Source organism: Musca autumnalis, unplaced genomic scaffold (assembly GCF_047663935.1).
Source record: "Musca autumnalis isolate F117 unplaced genomic scaffold, ASM4766393v1 scaffold_4, whole genome shotgun sequence".
In the NCBI taxonomy this organism is placed as follows: Eukaryota; Metazoa; Arthropoda; class Insecta; order Diptera; family Muscidae; genus Musca; species Musca autumnalis.
Window position 1 is genome coordinate 142,378,530 of NW_027411977.1, and position 21,153 is coordinate 142,399,682.

At 36.0% G+C, this 21,153-nt stretch overlaps 1 protein-coding gene across 2 annotated transcripts in view; it reads left to right on the forward strand.

Moving 5' to 3' along the window:
• The window catches only part of stet (rhomboid serine protease stem cell tumor), a 235,805-nt gene that overhangs the window by 16,724 nt on the left and 197,928 nt on the right, over nucleotides 1-21,153 (forward strand). For both annotated transcript variants that reach the window (XM_073980022.1, XM_073980021.1), the window contains exons 4-5: nucleotides 12,027-12,050; nucleotides 12,126-12,302. In XM_073980022.1, coding sequence (XP_073836123.1) covers nucleotides 12,027-12,050; nucleotides 12,126-12,302 — 201 coding nt within the window. The remainder of the gene's footprint in view (nucleotides 1-12,026; nucleotides 12,051-12,125; nucleotides 12,303-21,153) is intronic.

Below are 21,153 nucleotides of genomic sequence, written 5' to 3' on the forward strand. Positions count from 1 at the left end.
CTGACGTCTTTATTGACTGCTCTGGTGTGCAGTTCCTTCAGACCTGTCATCATTGACAATATTTGGACGTCCATCGGAATGTGTCGAAGAACTGTCTAGCAAGCAACATCTTATGTTATCTTACTTACAGAGTCCTCGTCTCCTCATGTAAGTGTGCCCAAAATACCTAAAATCAGCCAAATATGCATATTAGAGCTATATCCGATTTTCCCAAATGTTTGTAGGATCCGTTTTTTAGCCACAACAATGAACTGGTAACGTTTTTTTATCGATTTTTATCGACGTTAAACGACCGTCATAAAATTTCATTTACAAGGTTTTTGAATCTAATGGAAAACCAGTAAGGAAAGGATCAAAGTCGGGCGGGGCCGACTATATGATACCCTACACCACTGTGAATATGTAAAATATAAATCGGAGCTATATGCAGATCTTAACCGATTTTGATGTAATTTGGCACATTTATTTCCAGACCGACAGTTCAATACTGACTTTCTCTGAAAACGGTTCTCTCTAATTAAAGCGGCATTGTTGTAAACTACGAAAGTTTAAAATACTAAATTCACTGAACATTATAATTGTGTGATTGCCTTCATTATTATTTGAACTAAGTGCGTGCCAATCAACACAATAAATAACAAAACACCTCGCAAAAATGGCCCCATAGGCCAAGGTCATGGAAGACTGCTGGTAGGTCTTCCAATATGAAAAGGCCCAAGCTATCATTACCAACCAGCACATCACAAACTATTGTGTCAACTTCAACCAATAGATTCAGCATATTATCAAATCAGCAAGACATGGATTTGGTAGAAGAGTCTAACATCGTGGAGACGAAACACCGAAACCGCCTCCACTTGTGGTAGATGCAAACACACCACTTATCGAGCTTAAACAACTGTTTGGTAAAAACTGTATATACAAACATCTATAGGTACAAAATTATTTCCGTGTGACCAAGAAAAGTTGGAAAAATGTAAGAAAACACTTTTGGAAAAAAATATCCAATTCCATTCGTTTAGTTCAAAAGACGACAGGCTTTACACTGCATTCGTCTATGGATTACCCAAAGTTTCCACAGAGGATATAAAAGAAGATTTAAAGGAATACAACCTAGCACCAACAAACGTTACGGAAGTAAACACTCAATATAGCAACGTGCATAACGCTGTCTATAAAGTTCAATTCAGTCGTAAGACATTTAACCCAAAATCGTTACACAATGTAAAAACTGTTTGCGGCATCATTGCCACGTGGAAGAAGTACAAACATAAGAAAAACGATCGTCCGACGCAATGTTGGAATTGCCTTATGTATGGGCACGGCGGGGATCACTGCCATCGTCGATCAGCTTGTATGATTTGTGCTAATCATCACCCAACTAATGAGTGTCCACTCACAAAAAATGACAGAGCTCCAGCAGTATACACTTGCTTTAATTGCAAAATTAATGGCAGAGATCGTACCGATCACTCTGCAAATGACGTTCACTGTCCACTACGTGCTCTCTATCATGAGAGAAGAGCGAATGCTACCACAAAGAATAATCGTAATAATGTGAAACAAAACAAAAAAATACACCGAGAGAAAAACAACAACAATTTACTTATGTATCTCCCAATAACAGTAACATTCCCAACAACACCCGCTTGGGCGATGGGCTAGTTCGGCATCGGAAACTCGTCGATTCTCAGCGTTACAGTAACTAGTTCCACTTCAGACCCCTCACAGTGCAATCAACTGTAAACTTTAACATGGGGATGTCATGGAAGGTAACCAATTGTCACTCTATGCATTACCTGTAGGTGGTATTGTACTAGTTCCAGGTTTACAGTCATATACCAGTTTATTTAAAAAAAAGTGGTGGGAAATAGTCACACAACTGACGCTTCGTCGTTTACTTGGGGATATATACATAGGTGTTAATTGGTTCCCTTCGCGTTACTTATGGGTCAATTGTGAACTAGTACCACATACCTCTAGTTTAGGACTATTTAAATTGCGACAATTGGAATTGCTAGCTGGTAGAGAGAAGAAAAGGGCGATTTGCATATTTCCGTCGTATTCCTTTTTATACCAGAACAATATGAATAATATGAACGAAGATATTCATTCCATCAACACTAGCTTCTGTTATTGGATGCTTCATTTATATTAAAGTTATGAAGAAAATGTAAATGTGAATTATTTATACAACTCGTCGTTTAAGTTAAGTTAATTAAGTCGCAACTGACGCCTCCTCGTTTACTTGGGGATAAAAAGGTGACAATTGGTTCCCTTCGCATTACTTAGGGGCCAATATTTGTACTAGTACTGATTAGAACTAGTTCTGGACTACTTAAATTGCGACAATTGGAATTTTCGTCCCCACAGGGCAACTTCAGTGGCACTCAAACTTATTCATCACGTGCAAGAGGGACAGACGATCTCTTCAATGTAGATCAGCCATGCACGCGTCTTTACGAAAAAGTTAACTACAACTCTCTTTCCCATACAAAAACCCAAAATAGCATTCTCTTCTTGTGCACCATTGATGTAGATGAACTCTTTAATATTTTTATCTCCACTCCCAATGATCTTCAAAAATGTACAACAAAAGTGGAGCAAATTCAAGTAGTTATGAGTATGGTTAGACATGCTTATGATCTCCGATAACTATGAAACACTATATTTACTTCACTGGAATGCCAATGGCATTTCCAACTTTTCTCACCTAATGCAATTTGAATTGGTTTTAGAAAGAGAAAACATCAAGGTTGCATCAATAAATGAGACGTTCTTCAGTGAGAGGCATAAACCATATCTTTCCAATTTTTTAATATATCGAAAATATAGCAGTGTTCGAAAATAAACAGTACACTAAAATAACGTACCGTACCAGGTACGGTATCACTAAAAAATATTTTAGTGTACCGTACCGGTACGCAACCACTAAAAAATATTTTAGCGTACCGTACCGGAGCACAACGAAAATTGTAGTGAACCGCAGTCGGTACACTAAAAAATCGTAGCGTACCGCAGTCGGTATACTAAAATATCGTAGTGTACCACTGGTCGGTTCACTAAAAAAATAACGTACCGTCAATGTACCACACATGTGTTTTTTTAATTATGAGGAAATATGAATTGTTATATGCTTTCTTGGGAAAGAAGGCAAGTATAATAAATAAAATTCAATATTGTATAAATTAATTACATTTTAATCGTTTATAAATATTGAGAAAATTATTAGAAAATATAATTTTGTTTAAAAAAATCGTGAATTATAAAATCATTTACATGAATGAGTAAAGAATAATTTTACTTTTTTTGATGTTATTAGCATTTTTTGGAAAAAGATTATTCAGAAAAATTTAATATTTGCTATACAATCCACATTAATATTACCAGTACCAACAAAAAATACCCATCTATATTGTTTGTAGCGAACAGTACTGTTCATCACTAAGGTTTTTTTCCAAGCTATGTTTATTTACACATTTAAAAGTATTTGTAGCCAAATTACAAATTTTAATATGATTTTTTCAATATGGAATGTATTTATCATAACACCAGTATGAGGTAACTAATTGATGTCATAAGGATGTTTAAAAATCCCCTCGTGCAAAATCATTATTATTGGTGGCACCAATAACAGAAAATCTATTCATAGCAAGGTAATGTGGACGATCAACGAGAATTTTGCCTGTTACTTTGTGGTACTACTGAAAAGGACGAAGCAGTAAAACTTCGTAGTTCGTATTGTTGGAACAATGAAAATAATATACGTATCTGTAATGTAACATACATGTGTTTTTATGAATTATGAGAAAATGTAAAATATTTAATGGTTTTTTGTTTTATTATGGAAGACTATATAAATTGACCCCATAATTGTGTTATATACATATGTATATCCAAAATATTTGTATAAAGTAATAAGGCACGTGTTGGTGTCACATTGATGTTTTTTGGGCCAAACGAACAGTGGAAAAAATATAGATATAGCGCGCCAAAACTTAAAAAAATCACATACGCCTATGTAAAAATTATTGGTGCAGTATTGATCTAAGGTGTCCACAGAATCTAACGACAGTTAAAATAATTTGTTTTACATCAGCCAAAGCAAAATAACGTTTAATTTTTTGTTCACAATTTATGGACTGGTTTTTATAATATATTTTAGTAGTAAATTTGTTATCGTCGTATGCAGTCTTCCTACAAAGTCATGGTAGAACAAATATAAGGTAAAGTTAATACTACAACAAATACAACTCGAACAACAACCACAAAGGAATTTGTTTTTGTTTGTAACGTTACTGCCAGTTGTATTTGTAAACAAAACAAGGAAATGTCTATAAATTATTGGAATTTAAAAAACTAATAATTTTTCACATTTGGTTGAATATTTTGGAAAACATGAATGAAAATTCGTTACATTTTCAATTTTTATGTTTCCACATCATTCCACTAAATGCATAAATTTTCGCAGAAAGCAGAATTTTTGCAGAAAAGTTTGGGGTCGCTGGAAATTCATAGAAAAATGAGAAGCTGTTTCAATGTTTTGTTTTAGAAATAAAAGAAGCACATGTTTATTAGGGCTTTATTTTTTTAAATTTTAACAAAATACCACACATATTAACAAACGTTGTATCGCCTCTACAAGCGGGGATTTACTGCGCGGCTTATAGTTCGAACTTGGAGGAGGTTACATATCATTGATATGAAGAAGTCTTTCTGGGAAATGTTTTTTTTTTTGAATGATATATTTTTTTCTCAAAAAATATATGTCCCCAATGTACATCGAAGTAGAAATAAATGTATAAAATGTCATATGAAATTTGACACTAACGTTACAACCCAGTTCAGTCAGCTGTGTATTGCTGCTACCTTTTCTTATTCTACCATGCTACAAAGTAATTTTAAAGCTTTTCGTGAAGACAGGTGAGCAAAAAATATTTTATATAATATGTTATTTATTGTAACTCGGATTTTACACATATGTAAATCACGTGACATCCGCTTTTCTTTCAAATTCTGTACTTTGTTAAAGCTTCTTAGTAGGGAGTGTCGCGGGATGGCGCGTAGATTTTTTATTTTATTTTTAGTACATATAGTTCTTACCAAATTTGTAAAGTTTTAGCTGCAACAAAGTGCAACAAAATATTTTATAATTGTTTTTATTATTATTTTCTATCTAATATTAGCAAAATTCGGGCGGTACATTTCTATGGGGGTCATATCAAAACATGAAATTGTGCAGACAATTCTCCGTCGGAATATTTTATACTCCCAACGTAGACTAAATGCCAAGTTTCAACTAATTCGGTTGGATAACGTGGCTACAACCTTCAAAATAATCAATATCGGAGGAACCGTTCTATGGGGGCTATATAAAAACGTGGACCTGTACCGAAAATTCTTATAGGAATGCATGTGTAACCCCAACGGACACTAGATACCAAATCTAAGCCATTTCGGTGGAATAAATTATGGACAAACGTAAACGTATTCTACCAGCAGAAAGTTTGAGTTTTTGGAGGCATTATTCTCATATTCTTACCATGGCAGAACTACCAGGTAGTGGTATCACACCAGCTGATCGAATATGAAAAGTAAAATCACTTTATAAAAAAATTATTTTTGTTGTAATTTCCCCAAAAACATAAAGAAAGTTTTGACATAACATATTCAAATTTTTACGATGCCACTACCTGTGTAATTGTGCCTTGATTCTTACCATTTTTTTTGTTACCTATTACAAACGGATTTTATGTTTTATGCAATTTTATTTTAATTAATTCAAACATATCAACATTAAAACTTCAACAGAATAAACATATTAAAATTTTAAAATATACTACCTGGAGACTCAATCTTTAGTGATCCGACTGTGGCTGTTTTGTTTGTTCATGTGGATTGGACAACAAACATAACCTTTCTATGAATTGACTTTTGCCGCAAATAAACATCCTTATGACACCAACATATTAACGTTATTCTTTTCCATTCATAGAAATGGTTTTATGATACATGCATTATCACCCCTTTTTACTTATAAAAACTGTCTTAATTATTTAACTAGGGAACAAATAATATTTAAAAAGCAGTGTTTTAATATGTACATTGACTACAAGGACCCTAATGAGCCCATAATAAAATTTTCTCAAAGCGAGTAAATAGAAATACATACATTAATAATATGGGTTTTAAACCTAATACTATAATAGAGGGTAAATTTATTAAAATATGTATTGGTTGGAAATTTTAGCTAATTTCATTTTTATACTAATTTTCTCAACATTCGTATACCGACCGAATTTACCACATTCGTGCATTTAATTTATATAATCTTGAATTTTAGTTACTATTCTTGCCCTTATTTTCAAATACATCAAACATATAATTTTTCATCACAATTTACAAAAAACACACGTGCGGTACATTACCGGTACGTTATGTTTTAGTGAACCGACCAGTGGTACACTACGATAATCGTACTGTACCGCAGTCGGTTCACTAAAAAATCGTAGCGTACCGCAGTCGGTACACTAAAAATCGTTGTGTACCGCAGTCGGTACTCTAAGATTTTCGTTGTGCTCCGGTACAGTATCACTAAAATATTTTTTAGTGTTTGTGTACCGGTACGGTACATTATCGTAGCGTACCTATCCACCTTGGTACGGTACAGAACGGTACGGTACGATTGCATAGTGTTTATTTTCGAACACTGAAATATAGAGAAGAGACAAGGGGTGGAGGGGTAGCCCTGTTTGTACGTAAAACTCTTAAACACAGAGTTTTAAACCCAGTAAACACTCATAGTATTGAAAATATATCTGTGGAAATAATAGTAAACCAAAGACCTATAGTTGTTACTACGGGATATTCCCCAAAATATTCCCGTTTATTCACCGAAGACATTCTTAAACTGACAAGCAATAATAATGAATTTATAATTTTGGGTGATCTCAACGCTAGACACCATTCATGGAACTGCTCTTCAAATAACACGGCGGGAAACCGCCTCTTCAATTTTCAACAGTCTAGCAACTTTTACATATTATACACAAATGAGTCAACATACTACCCTCATCAACAAGATCAAAACCCTTCCGTTATAGACATCGCTATTAGTAACACAACCCTTGATATGTCCTTAAAAGTACTGGATTACGACGTTCCCTCCGATCACAGTCCAATAATCTGCAATATAAAGTGTACAACTGCAAGTTTCAGTGATCCCAGCCATTATGACTATAAACGCACCGATTGGTCGGCTTTTAAGCTTTTTATCCAAGACAGAATAATAACGAGTTTAGATAATTATAGATCTCAGCGTTCAATTGATCTAGAAATACACAAATTATCAAACCTCATGATAGCTGCAAGAGATTTCTGTACGCCCAAGGTCTCAAGTTCGAATAATTATTCCTTACCTAATGATATTATCAACTTAATTCGGACTAGACGTTTTTTAAAAAGGAAAGCTCAACGTTCAGCATCTACTGCCGACACAAATTTATATAATCAATGTGTTAAACATCTATCTGTTATTATAACGGAGAGAATCAATCTTGACCGTAATAGAAAATGGAACGATATGCTCTCAAAACTGGCGCCAGGAAATAAATCGTTCTGGAAAATAAGCAAAAAGTTACAAGGCAAGTCCAACAACAACATCCCCAACTTTACAATCGGAAACGAATGTATTAGTTCAGATCAGGATAAATCTAAGATTTTAGCAGATGCTTTTGCAAATTCACACGAGTTAACAGCGGATTATAAACACTCAATTGATATCACAGTAAATCGCATAGTAAAAACTTATTTAAACAGCGACAGTAACCAACAAGATGAAGTATACACGTCGTTTGATGAGGTATGTGAAATTATACACAATTTGAAAACATCCAAATCGCCTGGACTAGATAATATATCTAATTTACTAATAAAAAATCTATCCGAAAATGCAATAAATGTATTGCTAATGATTTTTAACAGTTGTATAAAATTGAACTATTTTCCAAAACAATTTAAACCGATATAGACCGATAAGTTTGCTTAGCAATATCGGAAAACTTTTTGAAAATATTATACTTGAAAATATTATATTATATAAAAATTGAAATAAAGATGATTATAAAAATTGAAAAAAATTTCCAGACCGAATTCAGTCACACATTCCAAATAACATTGAAATCGGACTTATATATCGTGTTTGGAGCAGAAAATACACGAAATCGGCCGAAAATATTTATGGGTGCTATATCCAAACCTGAACCGATTTCGATATAATTTGGCACATTTATTTCTAGACTGAATTCGGTCACACATTCCAAATTTCATCGAAATCGGAAATATATAGCGTGTTTGGTACAGAAAATACGTGAAATCGGCCGAAAATATATATGGGAGCTATATCCAAATCGGAACCGATTTCTATATAATTTGGCACACATATTTCTAGAGCGAATTCAGTCAAGCATTCCAAATTTCATCAAAATCGGACGTATATAGCGTGTTTGGTGTAGCAAATACGTGAAATCGGGCGAACATATGTATATATGGGAGCTATAACAAAATCTGAACTGATTTCAATATGATTTTGCACACTTATTTGTAGACAAAATTCAGTCACACATTCAAAATTTCATCAAAATTGGACGTATATAGCGTGTTTGGTGCAGCAAATACGTGAAATCGGGCGAAAATATATATGGGAGCTATGTATATCCAAATCTGAACCGATTTTCACCAAAAGCAATAGCGTTCTTCCTATGGCTAAAAAAGTTGTAGTCCCCAATTTTCAGCTGAATCGGACAAAAAATGCGACCTGTATGTTGCGAACAAAAATACATGGACAGACGGACGGACAGACAGACGGACGGACACGCATAAATCGACTCAGAAAGTGATTATATGTATATCCCCAAAAGGAACTGTGGGTCTATTTCGTTTCCTTTTGTATGTTACATACAAATGCACAAAGACATAATACCCCTTACCACTGTGTGGTGTAGGGTATAAAAATTATGGAGTAGTCCTTTCACCCTAGTACACATCCGGTAGCAATCCATAACTATCCTAACCTCTACTAAATTTCGCTATTGGGTGTCACATAAAAAGAATGTCACTCTGGGGCTACATAACTCAATACTGAGCGACTGATGGTTTTGTATGCCTCCGCTGTTAATGGTTTTAGGATTTTTGTTTTTCGACTTTTGATGAACAATTTAAATATTCGATTAAAATTTAATCATAAATGTTACATTCATATGAAGTCAGGGATTTGTTAGAAATGTAGTAAGAGTATTTTCTCAATCAAAAACCAAGGTATTATCATGTAAGAATACACCTATATTACACTTCAAAGTTTTTGGCACTTCTAAAATAAGGCGTGATTGCAGGAAAACTATACATTCTAGAGAAAAAAGTAGTTAAAAAAATGCTTAAAAAGTTTCAGTAATATCGTTTTCATATAAAATTTTAAGTTTTCTCACAAAAAAGTTCTCGGCGCTAAGTGAGATAAGGAGATTTTTTTTTTTAAATGGTAGCAGAAATACCCCTCAGTATAATGTTGCCAACATTTCCACGCCGTTCAGAACCGGCTATAAAAAGTAGGTCTAATATTATTGAGCTAATTTGAATCCCAGTACTGTCAATCATCACAATCCAGTGATCCCTCTTGTCAAATGTGTTTGACATATCTTAGCAGGAGATCACAGTGCGCGCTGGCGGTCGAATCTGGTTAAGGTCATTCGCAGTATATGTGGTAATGCCATTTAAAGCTGGCATTGATATGTGTTTTCCGAATTCCATGTTTGGGTTTGCGATGGGTGTCTCTGTTAACTAATTTCGGATTTTGCAGTTGTTTGCATGGGATTGGCAATTCCTGTCGTTAACGTTGAAGGAACTGCCATACTGTTGATCACCCTGATTTGCCATCCCAGAAATAATGGCACTACGGAGACCGGTTTTGAATAGCAACCAATGCCTTTCGCTGATTCTCCCGTCAGGGTCAGTTCTGTCGATGATTGCCACCAGAAGGTCGTCATCGATTGCCGTTGGGGCCGGTCTGGTATAGAATTTTTTGAGCACTTGTACACGCGCCTTTGAAGTCACTTTTCACGAGGAGGTGGATGGGTCTTCTCTCCTTAGCTTTTTGATCAATTACATGGGTTAACCGCCTGAGAAGTCACAGCCTTTTTGGGCGAAGGCTGTGGGCCTTCGGAAGAACGAAAGCGTTTCACAGATTTTTGCTGCGCATCATTGTTTGGCTTTCCAGATGATGATGGTTTCTCAGTCGGCCTATCCACTTTGTCTTCCCGACAGACTGTGGGGGTTCCAGGAACACTATATCCCTCTGCTTCTCCTTTGCCTTTCGGTGTTGAGTCGGGCTTTGATGCAGACCCCTTCACCAATTGCTCCCCCTTGGAGATGTCGTTTGGTCTTTTTGGCTTTTTCAGCCTTTTCTGGGTCGTGTTTGACTTATTTCGACTCCGCCACTTTGCCTGAGGCAGTGGATTTCGCCTTCTCCGCATTTTTGCTTGTCCCCGGAATCTCCTTAGAGTGTCTGGCTTGAAATACTACTGGATTAGGGAGGAATATCCTTTTAATCTACAGTTCGCGTCCAGGCGCATGTGGATAAATTCTTTCGAATTTCCTTAAGAACCTCAGCTTACTTTTGATGAAAAGGGCCTCCCTCTCAGAATGCAGGTTCCCGTCTCGTCAGATTGTGTAACAAATCATCTGGTGGTATGTCCCGGCTATGCTCGTCCGGAACAAGCATATCCAGTCCCCTACTTTGTCTCTATACACTATCTTCGATAGATTTAAGGGTCCCACCTAGGTCATCCTCGTCCAAAACTGCGGTCATGTCAGCCGTACACCAATTTTCGACAGTCCTGGCTAAATCGTCTTCCTTAGAAATTGCCGGGTCTTCATTTTTTTCCAATTAAACTTGATGCACTTTTAACAAGTACAGCTGTAGGTGCCAAGGCATCTACACCTAAGTCAGCCGCATTACAATCGCTTTATGTGGACGACACATGGCTTTTGGTCTCACCAAAGCTTCCAGTACTGTGTTATTTAGGCCCTGTACAATAATTGTATTCCTTTTGTTTTTCTTATCCATCGTAGTTAATTGGGGGTCTAAAGGATCAGCATATTTTAAACCCAAGTATGCTGATAATCCAAAAGACCCTTCAAGGGTTAAGAGTCGTGTTGAGACAGGTCTGGCGTCGGTTGCACTCAGATAATTCTGACGCAACACGTCACAAAAACCCTTGCCTTCGATAGAAGTATCACCACAAATGAGATTGATGTAAAAGGACTCGATGTCAGCAATCGGCGTTTATCTGGTAAGATCTTTGCAACTATTCATTTATAATAATCTGTTTCCTTTAAGTTGCGTCGGTCCGTTCTCATTGCACTTCTCTGGAGTGCGTCAACGTTACCTTTGTATTGATCAACTGGGTTTTCTGGGTCTATGGTAATTCCATGATGCTTTTAACATATCGATATAACTTAGTTTACATCAAACAGATTTTAATAAAACTCTTCACCTAATGGACCATATGTTTAATCAACCCTTGATATAAACATAGACGCTCTTTAATTAAATTTAAGGAAAAATAGTGTTGCATATCTCTAGGCGTTTATAAAAAAAAAACACTGAAAAATAATTAACACACATTTTTAAGTACACAGGGTGCTGCGATGTCTCAAATGAAAATAAAGGTTATAGTACGTTTATATATAACCGGATTTAACAAACCCGCTGGGTTTCAACTGTCAATTCCATTGCTTATATTTTAAATAAATCCTCATAAAGAAGGTTAACCCTGGAAACGGCCATAATATAAATATGACCTTAGGTAGGTAGGCTTTGTATATTTCGCTTGATTTATTGGTGAACAGGTGAACAATTTTCAGCATAATCATTGTTCTTAGGCGAGAGCATTGTCTGGTTGATAATTCCACAACATTAAATAATCCAAATTTTATTAACATATGATTCTTATTTTTTGTTTTTCTATTTCCAGAAATGGAAGCTGTTATTTGACATGGTAAGTTTTGATATGAATTTCATTTTGTAATACGTTTTATATTGTAATGTTTATTTATTTATTTTTTCTGTACAGTTTGATCCAGAAGGATTTGGCGAAATAACTGTCGATGAGTTTCTAAATGCTTTAAAATCTCCAGAATTTATATCACAAGTGCCTATGAATAAACGAGAACTGTTAACGGAGAGAGCAAAAAAGGCTAAAGCGCCCATTGGACCGGGCTATGTAACATTTCAAGATTTCGTAAATGTGGTAAGTACAGATTATAAATAGTTCTTAATGCAAAAACAAAAAAATATTAATAATAAATATTGTGAATGTTTCATTCATTATCCATTAAAATCTATGTTCATAAGAACAGGGAAATTTATATTCCATTTTAATGGTATACGACATTATTTCTTAATATCTTAAAACCAACATAACATCATCGAAATACTTTTACAAGAATTTTAATAGAACATTTCACTAGAAATAAAAAGGTGAAACGATAATATGTTTATTAAGTATATGATTCTTGAAAATTTCAAAACTTTTATTATATAATATAAATCCAGTAATGCAAGAATTTACTAATTTTTACTATTTTTTCGATAACATAAAGGAAAAAATGTTATCGTAGTAAAAAATAGTAGCTTCATCCAGGTTCTGGAACAGAGCAATAGTAATTAGTTTCTGCTCGACAAAAGTGGAAAATTTGTTAAACTGCTGATTTGACATTTATTTGACAATTAAGGCAAAATAAAAAGAAATAAAATAATAAAAATTTAAACCAGTGAAATAAAAAACAGTGAAATTTATTTTGTTTGTTATTTTTTTTAACAGCCATGTTTGTTTTTTTGACATTGATGCCAGATCTACTATTTTTCGGTTTGTTTACTTTTGTGGAAAACTTGTTACGTGAGAGCAATTTTCACAGTTTTCTGAGAGAAGAGAGAACTTCTCTATTTTGCTACTTTTACTATTGAAAATGTAAAGGAATAAAGCTATTATAAATCAATCGCATAATCGATTATTTTGTGATCGATTTTCGAATTTGCCCATAGATTTTAGCTACAAAATCATCTGTGCAAAGGATCAAAAGAAAACTCGAAAATCGACGAATGGTCGGATATCAAAAAGTCGAAAGTCGAGTTTTAGGACAATTGATATAATCGTCAGGCCGAAAGATCGCATTGGTTACTGGTTACTTTCCCAGCAAGAATTGTCCAGCAAGAACTGTCTCAGAGAGTAAGTAAGAGTTTTTATTCTCTTTTGCAAGAAAATTGTAAAAAGTAAACAGACACATTCCCAGCAAAAACCAGCAATCAATCTGCTGACTTGCCAAAACAGAACAATTTGTCCGCCAATGAAGAAACCAAAGGAAGCAAAAATGTTGTATTTTATTAAAAATAAAAAAGGAAATGACCCAAAAAAGTATTCTTTCCACTTTGCAACTTTGTCTCCAAAAAAACAACACAATTAGGCTTGCTATTTTTCCACAATAAAATTGTTTTTTATTTTCACAAATATAAATCAACGAAAAATTATAAACAGATGATTAATTGGAATCAGGAAGAAGAAGAGTTGCTAGTGCTTGCTAGAAGACATTTATCCAGCAAACTCTCAGTAAACGAACTGTCAAAATGTCCCGCTCGAATCGCTCTCTTTTACTGACTTTTTGTGTTAACAGACGACTTCCAGAAGCAATTAGTACAAATTGTTACAAATTTTCGGGTAACCAAAACTTCTGTAGTGGAATTCTGTAACCAATTTTTTGAGTTACCGACAAAATCGGTAAAATCCCTTAATTGGGCATCTATTCCGAAACGAAATGTGTAAAAACATTCTGCCCATCCCTGCAACCTTCTGATGAGATATATCGGTTCAGATTTTATATAGCTCGTTCAATTTCGAATAGCCTTCAAATTTAATATGTGATATTTTCTTAGGCCCCTGAGTAGTTTCACCGATTTTCGGTTCAGATTTTGATATAGCCCCATATATATCTTCCCCCGATTTTGCTATAACTCAGTCAATTTTAATCGATTCGCCTTCAAATTTAACATGTGATGTTTCCTCAGGTCCCTGTTCAGTTTTACCGATTTTGATTTGATTTCGCAAAATTCGGTACAGAATTTGTCCTCTTTTGTATGGAAGCGGCAACACTGTGCGGCGTGTTAGCGTTCAGAGCCAATCTCATAACTTCCAAAGGCGTTTGTCATGGAAGCCATACAATGAATGGACAAATATCCATCATAGTAAAAAAACAAATTGCATTTGAGGGAGGAAAAGTTAGATGATATCGAAGCAGCTCCACAGTCTATATGTTTGGTGGTGGTTGTGTGGGTTCGAATCTTCGGCTTTCCTATTTCACTTGGAAAAATCATCGGTCATTAAGCTCGACTCTAACGAGAAATTAATTAAAATTAAGAAGTATTTTAATTTTACCCATTTATGTCGGTAACTCGAAAAATGTGTTACAGAATTCCAGCACTGATTCATAGAGAACTTGAAATATTAAATTACGTTAAACTAGGTTTGGACAATTTTTTGAAAAATTATATAATTATATTATATTGCACACTAGTCATTTAATACGCGCCGTGTTTTTTGGAGCGTTTGGGCCATTATCTAAGGAAGTATAGACATACTCCGGAAAAAATTTGTACCGTTTTAATAAAGACCGTGAAAACAACCTCCTTCCAAAAAAATTAAATAGATCCGATGAGTCCTCAAGCTGCATTTTTTCCAAATTTTGTGTGGGAGGTACCCGGAGGACGTACTGATACATGACTGGATATAATAATACGATGTACAAAGTTTGGGTCAATCAGAAACTCCATGCGAGAGTTATCTTTCGGATTTGTTCCAGAAAAAGTTGTACCCTCGTAAAAGAGACCGCAGTGACAACCTCTTGAAAATAAAAAACGATCCGAGAGGGAGCTAAGTTTTGACAAAATATTACAAATGCAAAATTTTGAAACTAATCGGTTGCTCCGTTCTAGAGTTATCGTGCGCACCAGCCAGCCAGACAGACGGACGAACATGGCTAAATCGATTCCAAATTGTCTGAAACAGATTTCGTCCAAACATACTAGGGGTCTAAAACCATTATTTCGATGAGGCAAATGTTTGGTCGTATTAAAGTGTATATACTCTCTTTAGCCAGAATGCTGAGGGTATAAATATTTATTTATAGAGTTTTCAAATCAGCGAATTAACTCGAAAAAATATAAGGTACCTCAGAATTTTCGATGCCTTTTTCTTGTCAAGAACCAGAAAGAATTCTTATTTTAAACATTTCAAAACGAATGCCGAACCTATACAGTTCGCTGTCGTGATGTTATCATAATTTTCCTTTTTTGAAGATCTTCCGGAGTATTTTTCTGAATAAAACAATTGGATAAATTTTGTTAAACCCACATAATCTTCCATCACTTTACTTTTGTCGTAAACATATTTGTCTTGGATATGTATTATACGTGCATTCCATCTCTGGTATTAGGTAGATCTAATGGGTATGTTTCCAGTGATGGCTTATACACCAATTCTGATCGGGCTAAGCTTGCTCAGAGAGGGTAGAAATGAAATTTTGCGAATGGACATAACTGATCATATCTGCCCCGATACCTTGCATTTGGGTTTATCAAACCAAGTATTACTATATTTATCAAAAAAGTACTTATCGACTTCCGAAATTGATTCGCCAACATTTAGACCAGTTTGATCACTTTGGATATTGACGGAAAATGTCCAAGCTCAGAATGTCGTCTTTTGAACAACAAACGCAGCATAATACATGTTATTGTTCAGTGCCCCTGAAATGCAACGGTCTCCCCAACAAAGTCAGGGAAACTGTAGACTTTGTGAGTCGGAGTAACATCATGGTTGCCGCGATCTAGGAAGCAGAGCTCACCGTCACCTGTAACTTGGAACGTTGCGATGGTTACCACTTTTTGGGGAAGGATCTTACAAGAAGCGGAGAAGGACTTGCCTTCAGTATGGTCCCGTCTGTCCAGTACAGACCCATATATGCTCGCTTTAAGAGAGCAATATCCGTCTCACCATGGGCGCTTTGACATTCCGTACTGGGCAACAACCAGAAGGATATATCGTTGTCTGAGCAAATTGATAGCTCCACTTTTTGAACGGTGGACGACGACACAGCTAATCAGACATCAGCATTGTGGCACCTGGTCTGATAAACGACGTGTCCTGGCAACGCATCATTTTGCTTGGCTCAGACCACCTTCCTATCATAATATCCAATAACAGACTACCCGACGTCATAACCTCTGAACCCCTTACTTTTCTGAACCATGGAAATACTGATTGGCAAGGTTTCAAAGAATTTACCAATCACCGTTTCAGAGAGCTGCCCCTTCTCTAGATTTCACTGTAACTGAGATAATTATTCTGGACATCATCACTGCTGCAGTCATTCGCTACATACATATTTTTCGAATACCTGAAATTATACCAAATTTCTCTGCAGATGCGGTGACGAGGTTGATAGAACGACTGTTATTTTCGACGGAATAACAGTGACAGGTCCTAAGAGGTGTGCGTGTCATTTTAACCGACAATTTATAGAGCACATCGAAAGTGATAGGGAGAAGAGGGGAGTGCTACACCGCGTAAAAACTATTTCAAAGAAATGTGCAAAAATGTTTGTTCTGTACCTTATTTTTTCCTCTATCAGGGCAATGTCGTTAAATACTAGTCTAATATGAGGCAAGCCTGACTGATATAGGACTTTCCGTATATCGTTAAATAGTTTGTACATACTCTAGACATAACCGTTAATGGTAGAAATTTCTAGCCAAATTGCCTACAAAGGTACACTGACTACGATCATGCCAAAATTACGTCCGGAACATCATTCTTTCTGTCGGAATTAATGAAAAAACTATTGACTGTGACTCACTGTATCTATTCGTGGAACCATTCACGCATTGTTGTTATGCCTGGGGGGAATAACTACTTTTCCTTTTACCATCATTACTACTCTTGAACGATTATTTGTTGAGGTGATCAGAGTATAGAGAATGTTTTGTAATCGGATTATATAATGTTTAATGCTTGATTCAATGCTTAAATTTCTATTTAAACTCTAATCATTTTAGATTTGTGTTATGTGGCACTTTGTACTGTTTTTATGATACCTATCTTTTGAGTGTATTTAACCCCTAAACCTATTGGCACTTCACCTAAAAAACATAAAACCGCCTCTGCACAGAAGGACATTCATAAATACAAACAAAAAATTGCACTTGGCTTGTTGTCAGTTCGTCGGTGTCATGCTTAAGTCTTCCATACGCCATTTTTGACATTTTGAGTTACAGGTACCTTTCAAAGTTTTCAACCCAGCTCTTTCTGAATTTCTAGTCGGTTTTCCTCTATCTCTTATAGTTTTCGAGGTATAAAAATGTCAATATGTTCCATATCCACTTTGGACGCAAAAAAATCAGCTTTTTTGTTCCATATCCATGAAGTCTGGCGTATGGAACAAAAGAACTTTGAACTTTTTTGTTCCATATCCACACCGGTTGGCGTATGGAACAAAAAAATACAAAAACGAATTGTTCCTCATACAAAATGATATCGTTTGGAACAAAAATTGCGCAATTTTGTCAAGTTACGAACAATGTGGCGTTTGGAACAAATTGTTTTAAAGGACAAGGTTTAAGAACTGAAGAAGAATAATGTTTAAATCAAGATATTTTAAAATGCTATATTGTTATATGAAACTAAAATTAATTTTTGCTTAAATTTAACGCCTCCCGCTTAATAAAATTCGTGTAAGATAAATAAAATGTCAGAAAATGAATTAAAATAGAATTATATTGCCACTACCAATAGTTCTAAGAACGATTATTGCTTTTTCGAATGAATTAAACGATGAAATAAGACAATAAAAACAAGCTAATACAAATTATATTTTTCGAAAATGGAGGAGTCCACTCCATAAATACATGTAAAGGAAACATATAACAATGGTCCCTAAAGCATTTATTTTCTACTGCGACTGTTTTATTGAAGCCCCCGAATTTTCAGCTCTACAGCAGCCCTTCACATAACGGAGCTGGAACACAATTGATCAAAAGTTTGTTCGTTAAAATGTGACATAAAGTGTTCCATGTGACACAAATTGCCAAAAAAGATCCCATGGAACAAATCAATAACCTTTTGCATTTATAAAAATTTGCCATAACTTGTAGTATATAACAGATATCTGACTAAAATAAACTCCTAATATATTCTTTGAGTTTAGTTAAGTAGAACTGAGCTCTTAAAGTATTGGATTTTTGCACCACATCTAGCCTGTATGGACTGAAACATTAACTTGAGTTTTTCTCGAATCAGGCAAATGGCGTATGGAACACTTAAGCATGACACCGACGAGTTGGTGGGTCGGTCATTCGTTTCTAGTGTTTGTTGTTGAATTTGATTGCAGCTGAAGGACTGAATAAAAGGACAAATGCAAATACAGGTGATGTATGTATGTTTGGTTGCTGTTTTTTAGCTTCGCATTTGCTACAACGTCAAGTGTTCTCCTGTCTTAGTTGTCCTTAATGAATGGACAATAACTGATTGCCCTCCATTGGAAGGATAAACAACACAGCAGTATATGTACACATACATACATAACTATATATGGATGTATGTATATTGTGAGTGTAAATATTTAGCAAGTCCTTCCAAATTGTCCACTCTCTGCCTACCCGCTCGTTGTTCATATGAATTTGAATGACTGCGACTGGTTGATAAAACTTTGAACAGAGTGTTTGGATTAAAAAGGTGACACAGCCTTATCCAATTGGGAGAAAATGTGGATGGATGGATAGGTGTTGAGATGCAATAATTGAATGAGTTCATTTGAGGGATTATTTGATTAAAAGAGTTTTTTTTAGGAAAACATGACAATTTAACGTTTTTTCAAAAGAAAATAAAATATAAAAGAAATAAGTCAATATCAAATTGGAATTGACGTCATTAAGAAGGTGTGAAAACAAATTCGTGTAGGGGGGTTATGTATACATATGCATGTACATTGGGCACCTTTGTCCCCATAAAAAATTCTTTGGAAACCATGATGGCAACGTTAACCCATCGACATAAAGTTTCATGTACATATATGGTTTTTGGATCAAATGGAAATGGACCAAGATAGTTAATTTGTCAAATGGTAAATCTTAATTGAAATACTCGTATGTTATTTCGTGTATCTTTTTCAGTTACATCTGTGTCCAGATCGAACAAATCTTCAACTTGTCTATAACGATTCGGGAGATAGGTGAGTGGATTTAAAGGGCAGTTAAAAGGATACAGCGTATCTTACGGTTCCAGTCTAGTTGCAGGGTAAGTGTTGGGCATCGTGTAGTCAGTTCGGGCCCAATACTATTTAAGACTGCTGCGACCTCCGAATCTTAATTGAACTAAAATCAGACTTTCTTCGGCTGCAATGGATGGGGATGGTATCCGAGTACGGCATTCACACTAAACATTTGATCTGCCTGTGCAACTGCATCAGTGTGAATGCTATCAAACCAAGCCTGCCTGATAGACTCCTTGATCTAGAGGTTCTCTCTGGATCATGAATATATCTCTCGAATTGCCTGGGTGGGACAAGCATGTCTAGAATATTCTGAAAGCATGTCTGCGCCGATACATAGGTCTGCTTGGGCGATAACCCAAGCAGATACTGGATAAACAACATCATGTGCTAATGCGCCGATAAAGTCTTCAGCATTTCATGAAGATGGCCCCTTTACCTTGACGTACCCAGGGGACAGCCCGGGGGATATTTTGTCTATTTTACTCACAAAAGTTCAAATTTAGTCCATTGGCCCCCTCCGATGAGGTAATGCGCCGATAAAGTCTTCAGCATTTCATGAAGATGGCCCCTTTACCTTGACGTACCCAGGGGACAGCCCGGGGGATATTTTGTCTATTTTACTCACAAAAGTTCAAATTTAGTCCATTGGCCCCCTCCGATGAGGTATCGAGATGCGTTTCTGGCTACTGGTGTTATGAGGAGGCACCCAGTTACAGCCCTCAGGACGACATTCGGGCAGGTTTGAATATTCTTCTACTGTAGAGCGCTAACATTTGCATACCACACTTGCCGGCCAGCTACTTCAGGACCACTTTCCTACTTTTGATCTTTTCGCAAATAGCAGTAGCTCGATCGTTAAATGCAATATTTTGGAGTAGTTAGTGGTCGGAATCAGCACATCGTCGAGCAAAATGTTCAGGGGAGCTTCATTTCAACCGTTCAGGTGGTGAACAGTGCGGCAGTGGATTTAGCGTCGAATATTTTCATAGTTCTCATATGGAAGAACTGTGCTTAGTCAGCTATGTAGATATTTATCCTATGCCAACGATGAAAGGACCCGTTTAAATCGTTTCAATCCTCCGCATATATTACGATATCTATGCAGTCTTGAGCATTTGTAATTTCAGAAAGGTAGAAATTAAAGAGTTCCGAAGATATCATCCCGCCTTGGAAACTCCCTGTGTCATTCTTCGGATATGCGACTTATTATTTCTGAATTTCACAACATAGACATAGTTGATTATTCAATTTGGAAATTTGGTCTAATTTCGGGTATTTGACCATCAGGTATGCTGAGAGCGGATGTAGCAGTAATGATGTCCTAAAAAATCCCTCAGCTACCCGAGAATCTGAGGGAATGGGCAAAGTTCTGTGATTGATCAATTCTCTGAACCCTTGCCAATCAGCTTTTCTATGGTTGGGAAAAGTACGGCGGTCAGAGGTTATGAAGTCGGACGATAAGGACAAGATGCTCAAAGTCGATGGAAATGACGAGTTGCCAGGGTGCGCCATTTATCAAGAATGGTGCCACAATGGTGATGTTTAGCGAGCTGTGGCAATCTCTTCTTAACCTCGTGCGTCGTTGATCAACATGCAAAATGCGAAGCTATCAAGTAGCTCGGCCAGCGCTGTACCCCTCTGAGGCACCAAACGGTAATTGCCCTTCAATAGCGAATCAATATCAGGCATACAGAGGGCAATAGTATTTATAGGCGATATGTAGAAATTGTTACGGAATTAGGGTTTAATTTAATCCCGTGTAAACGTTGATTATTCCCCGAT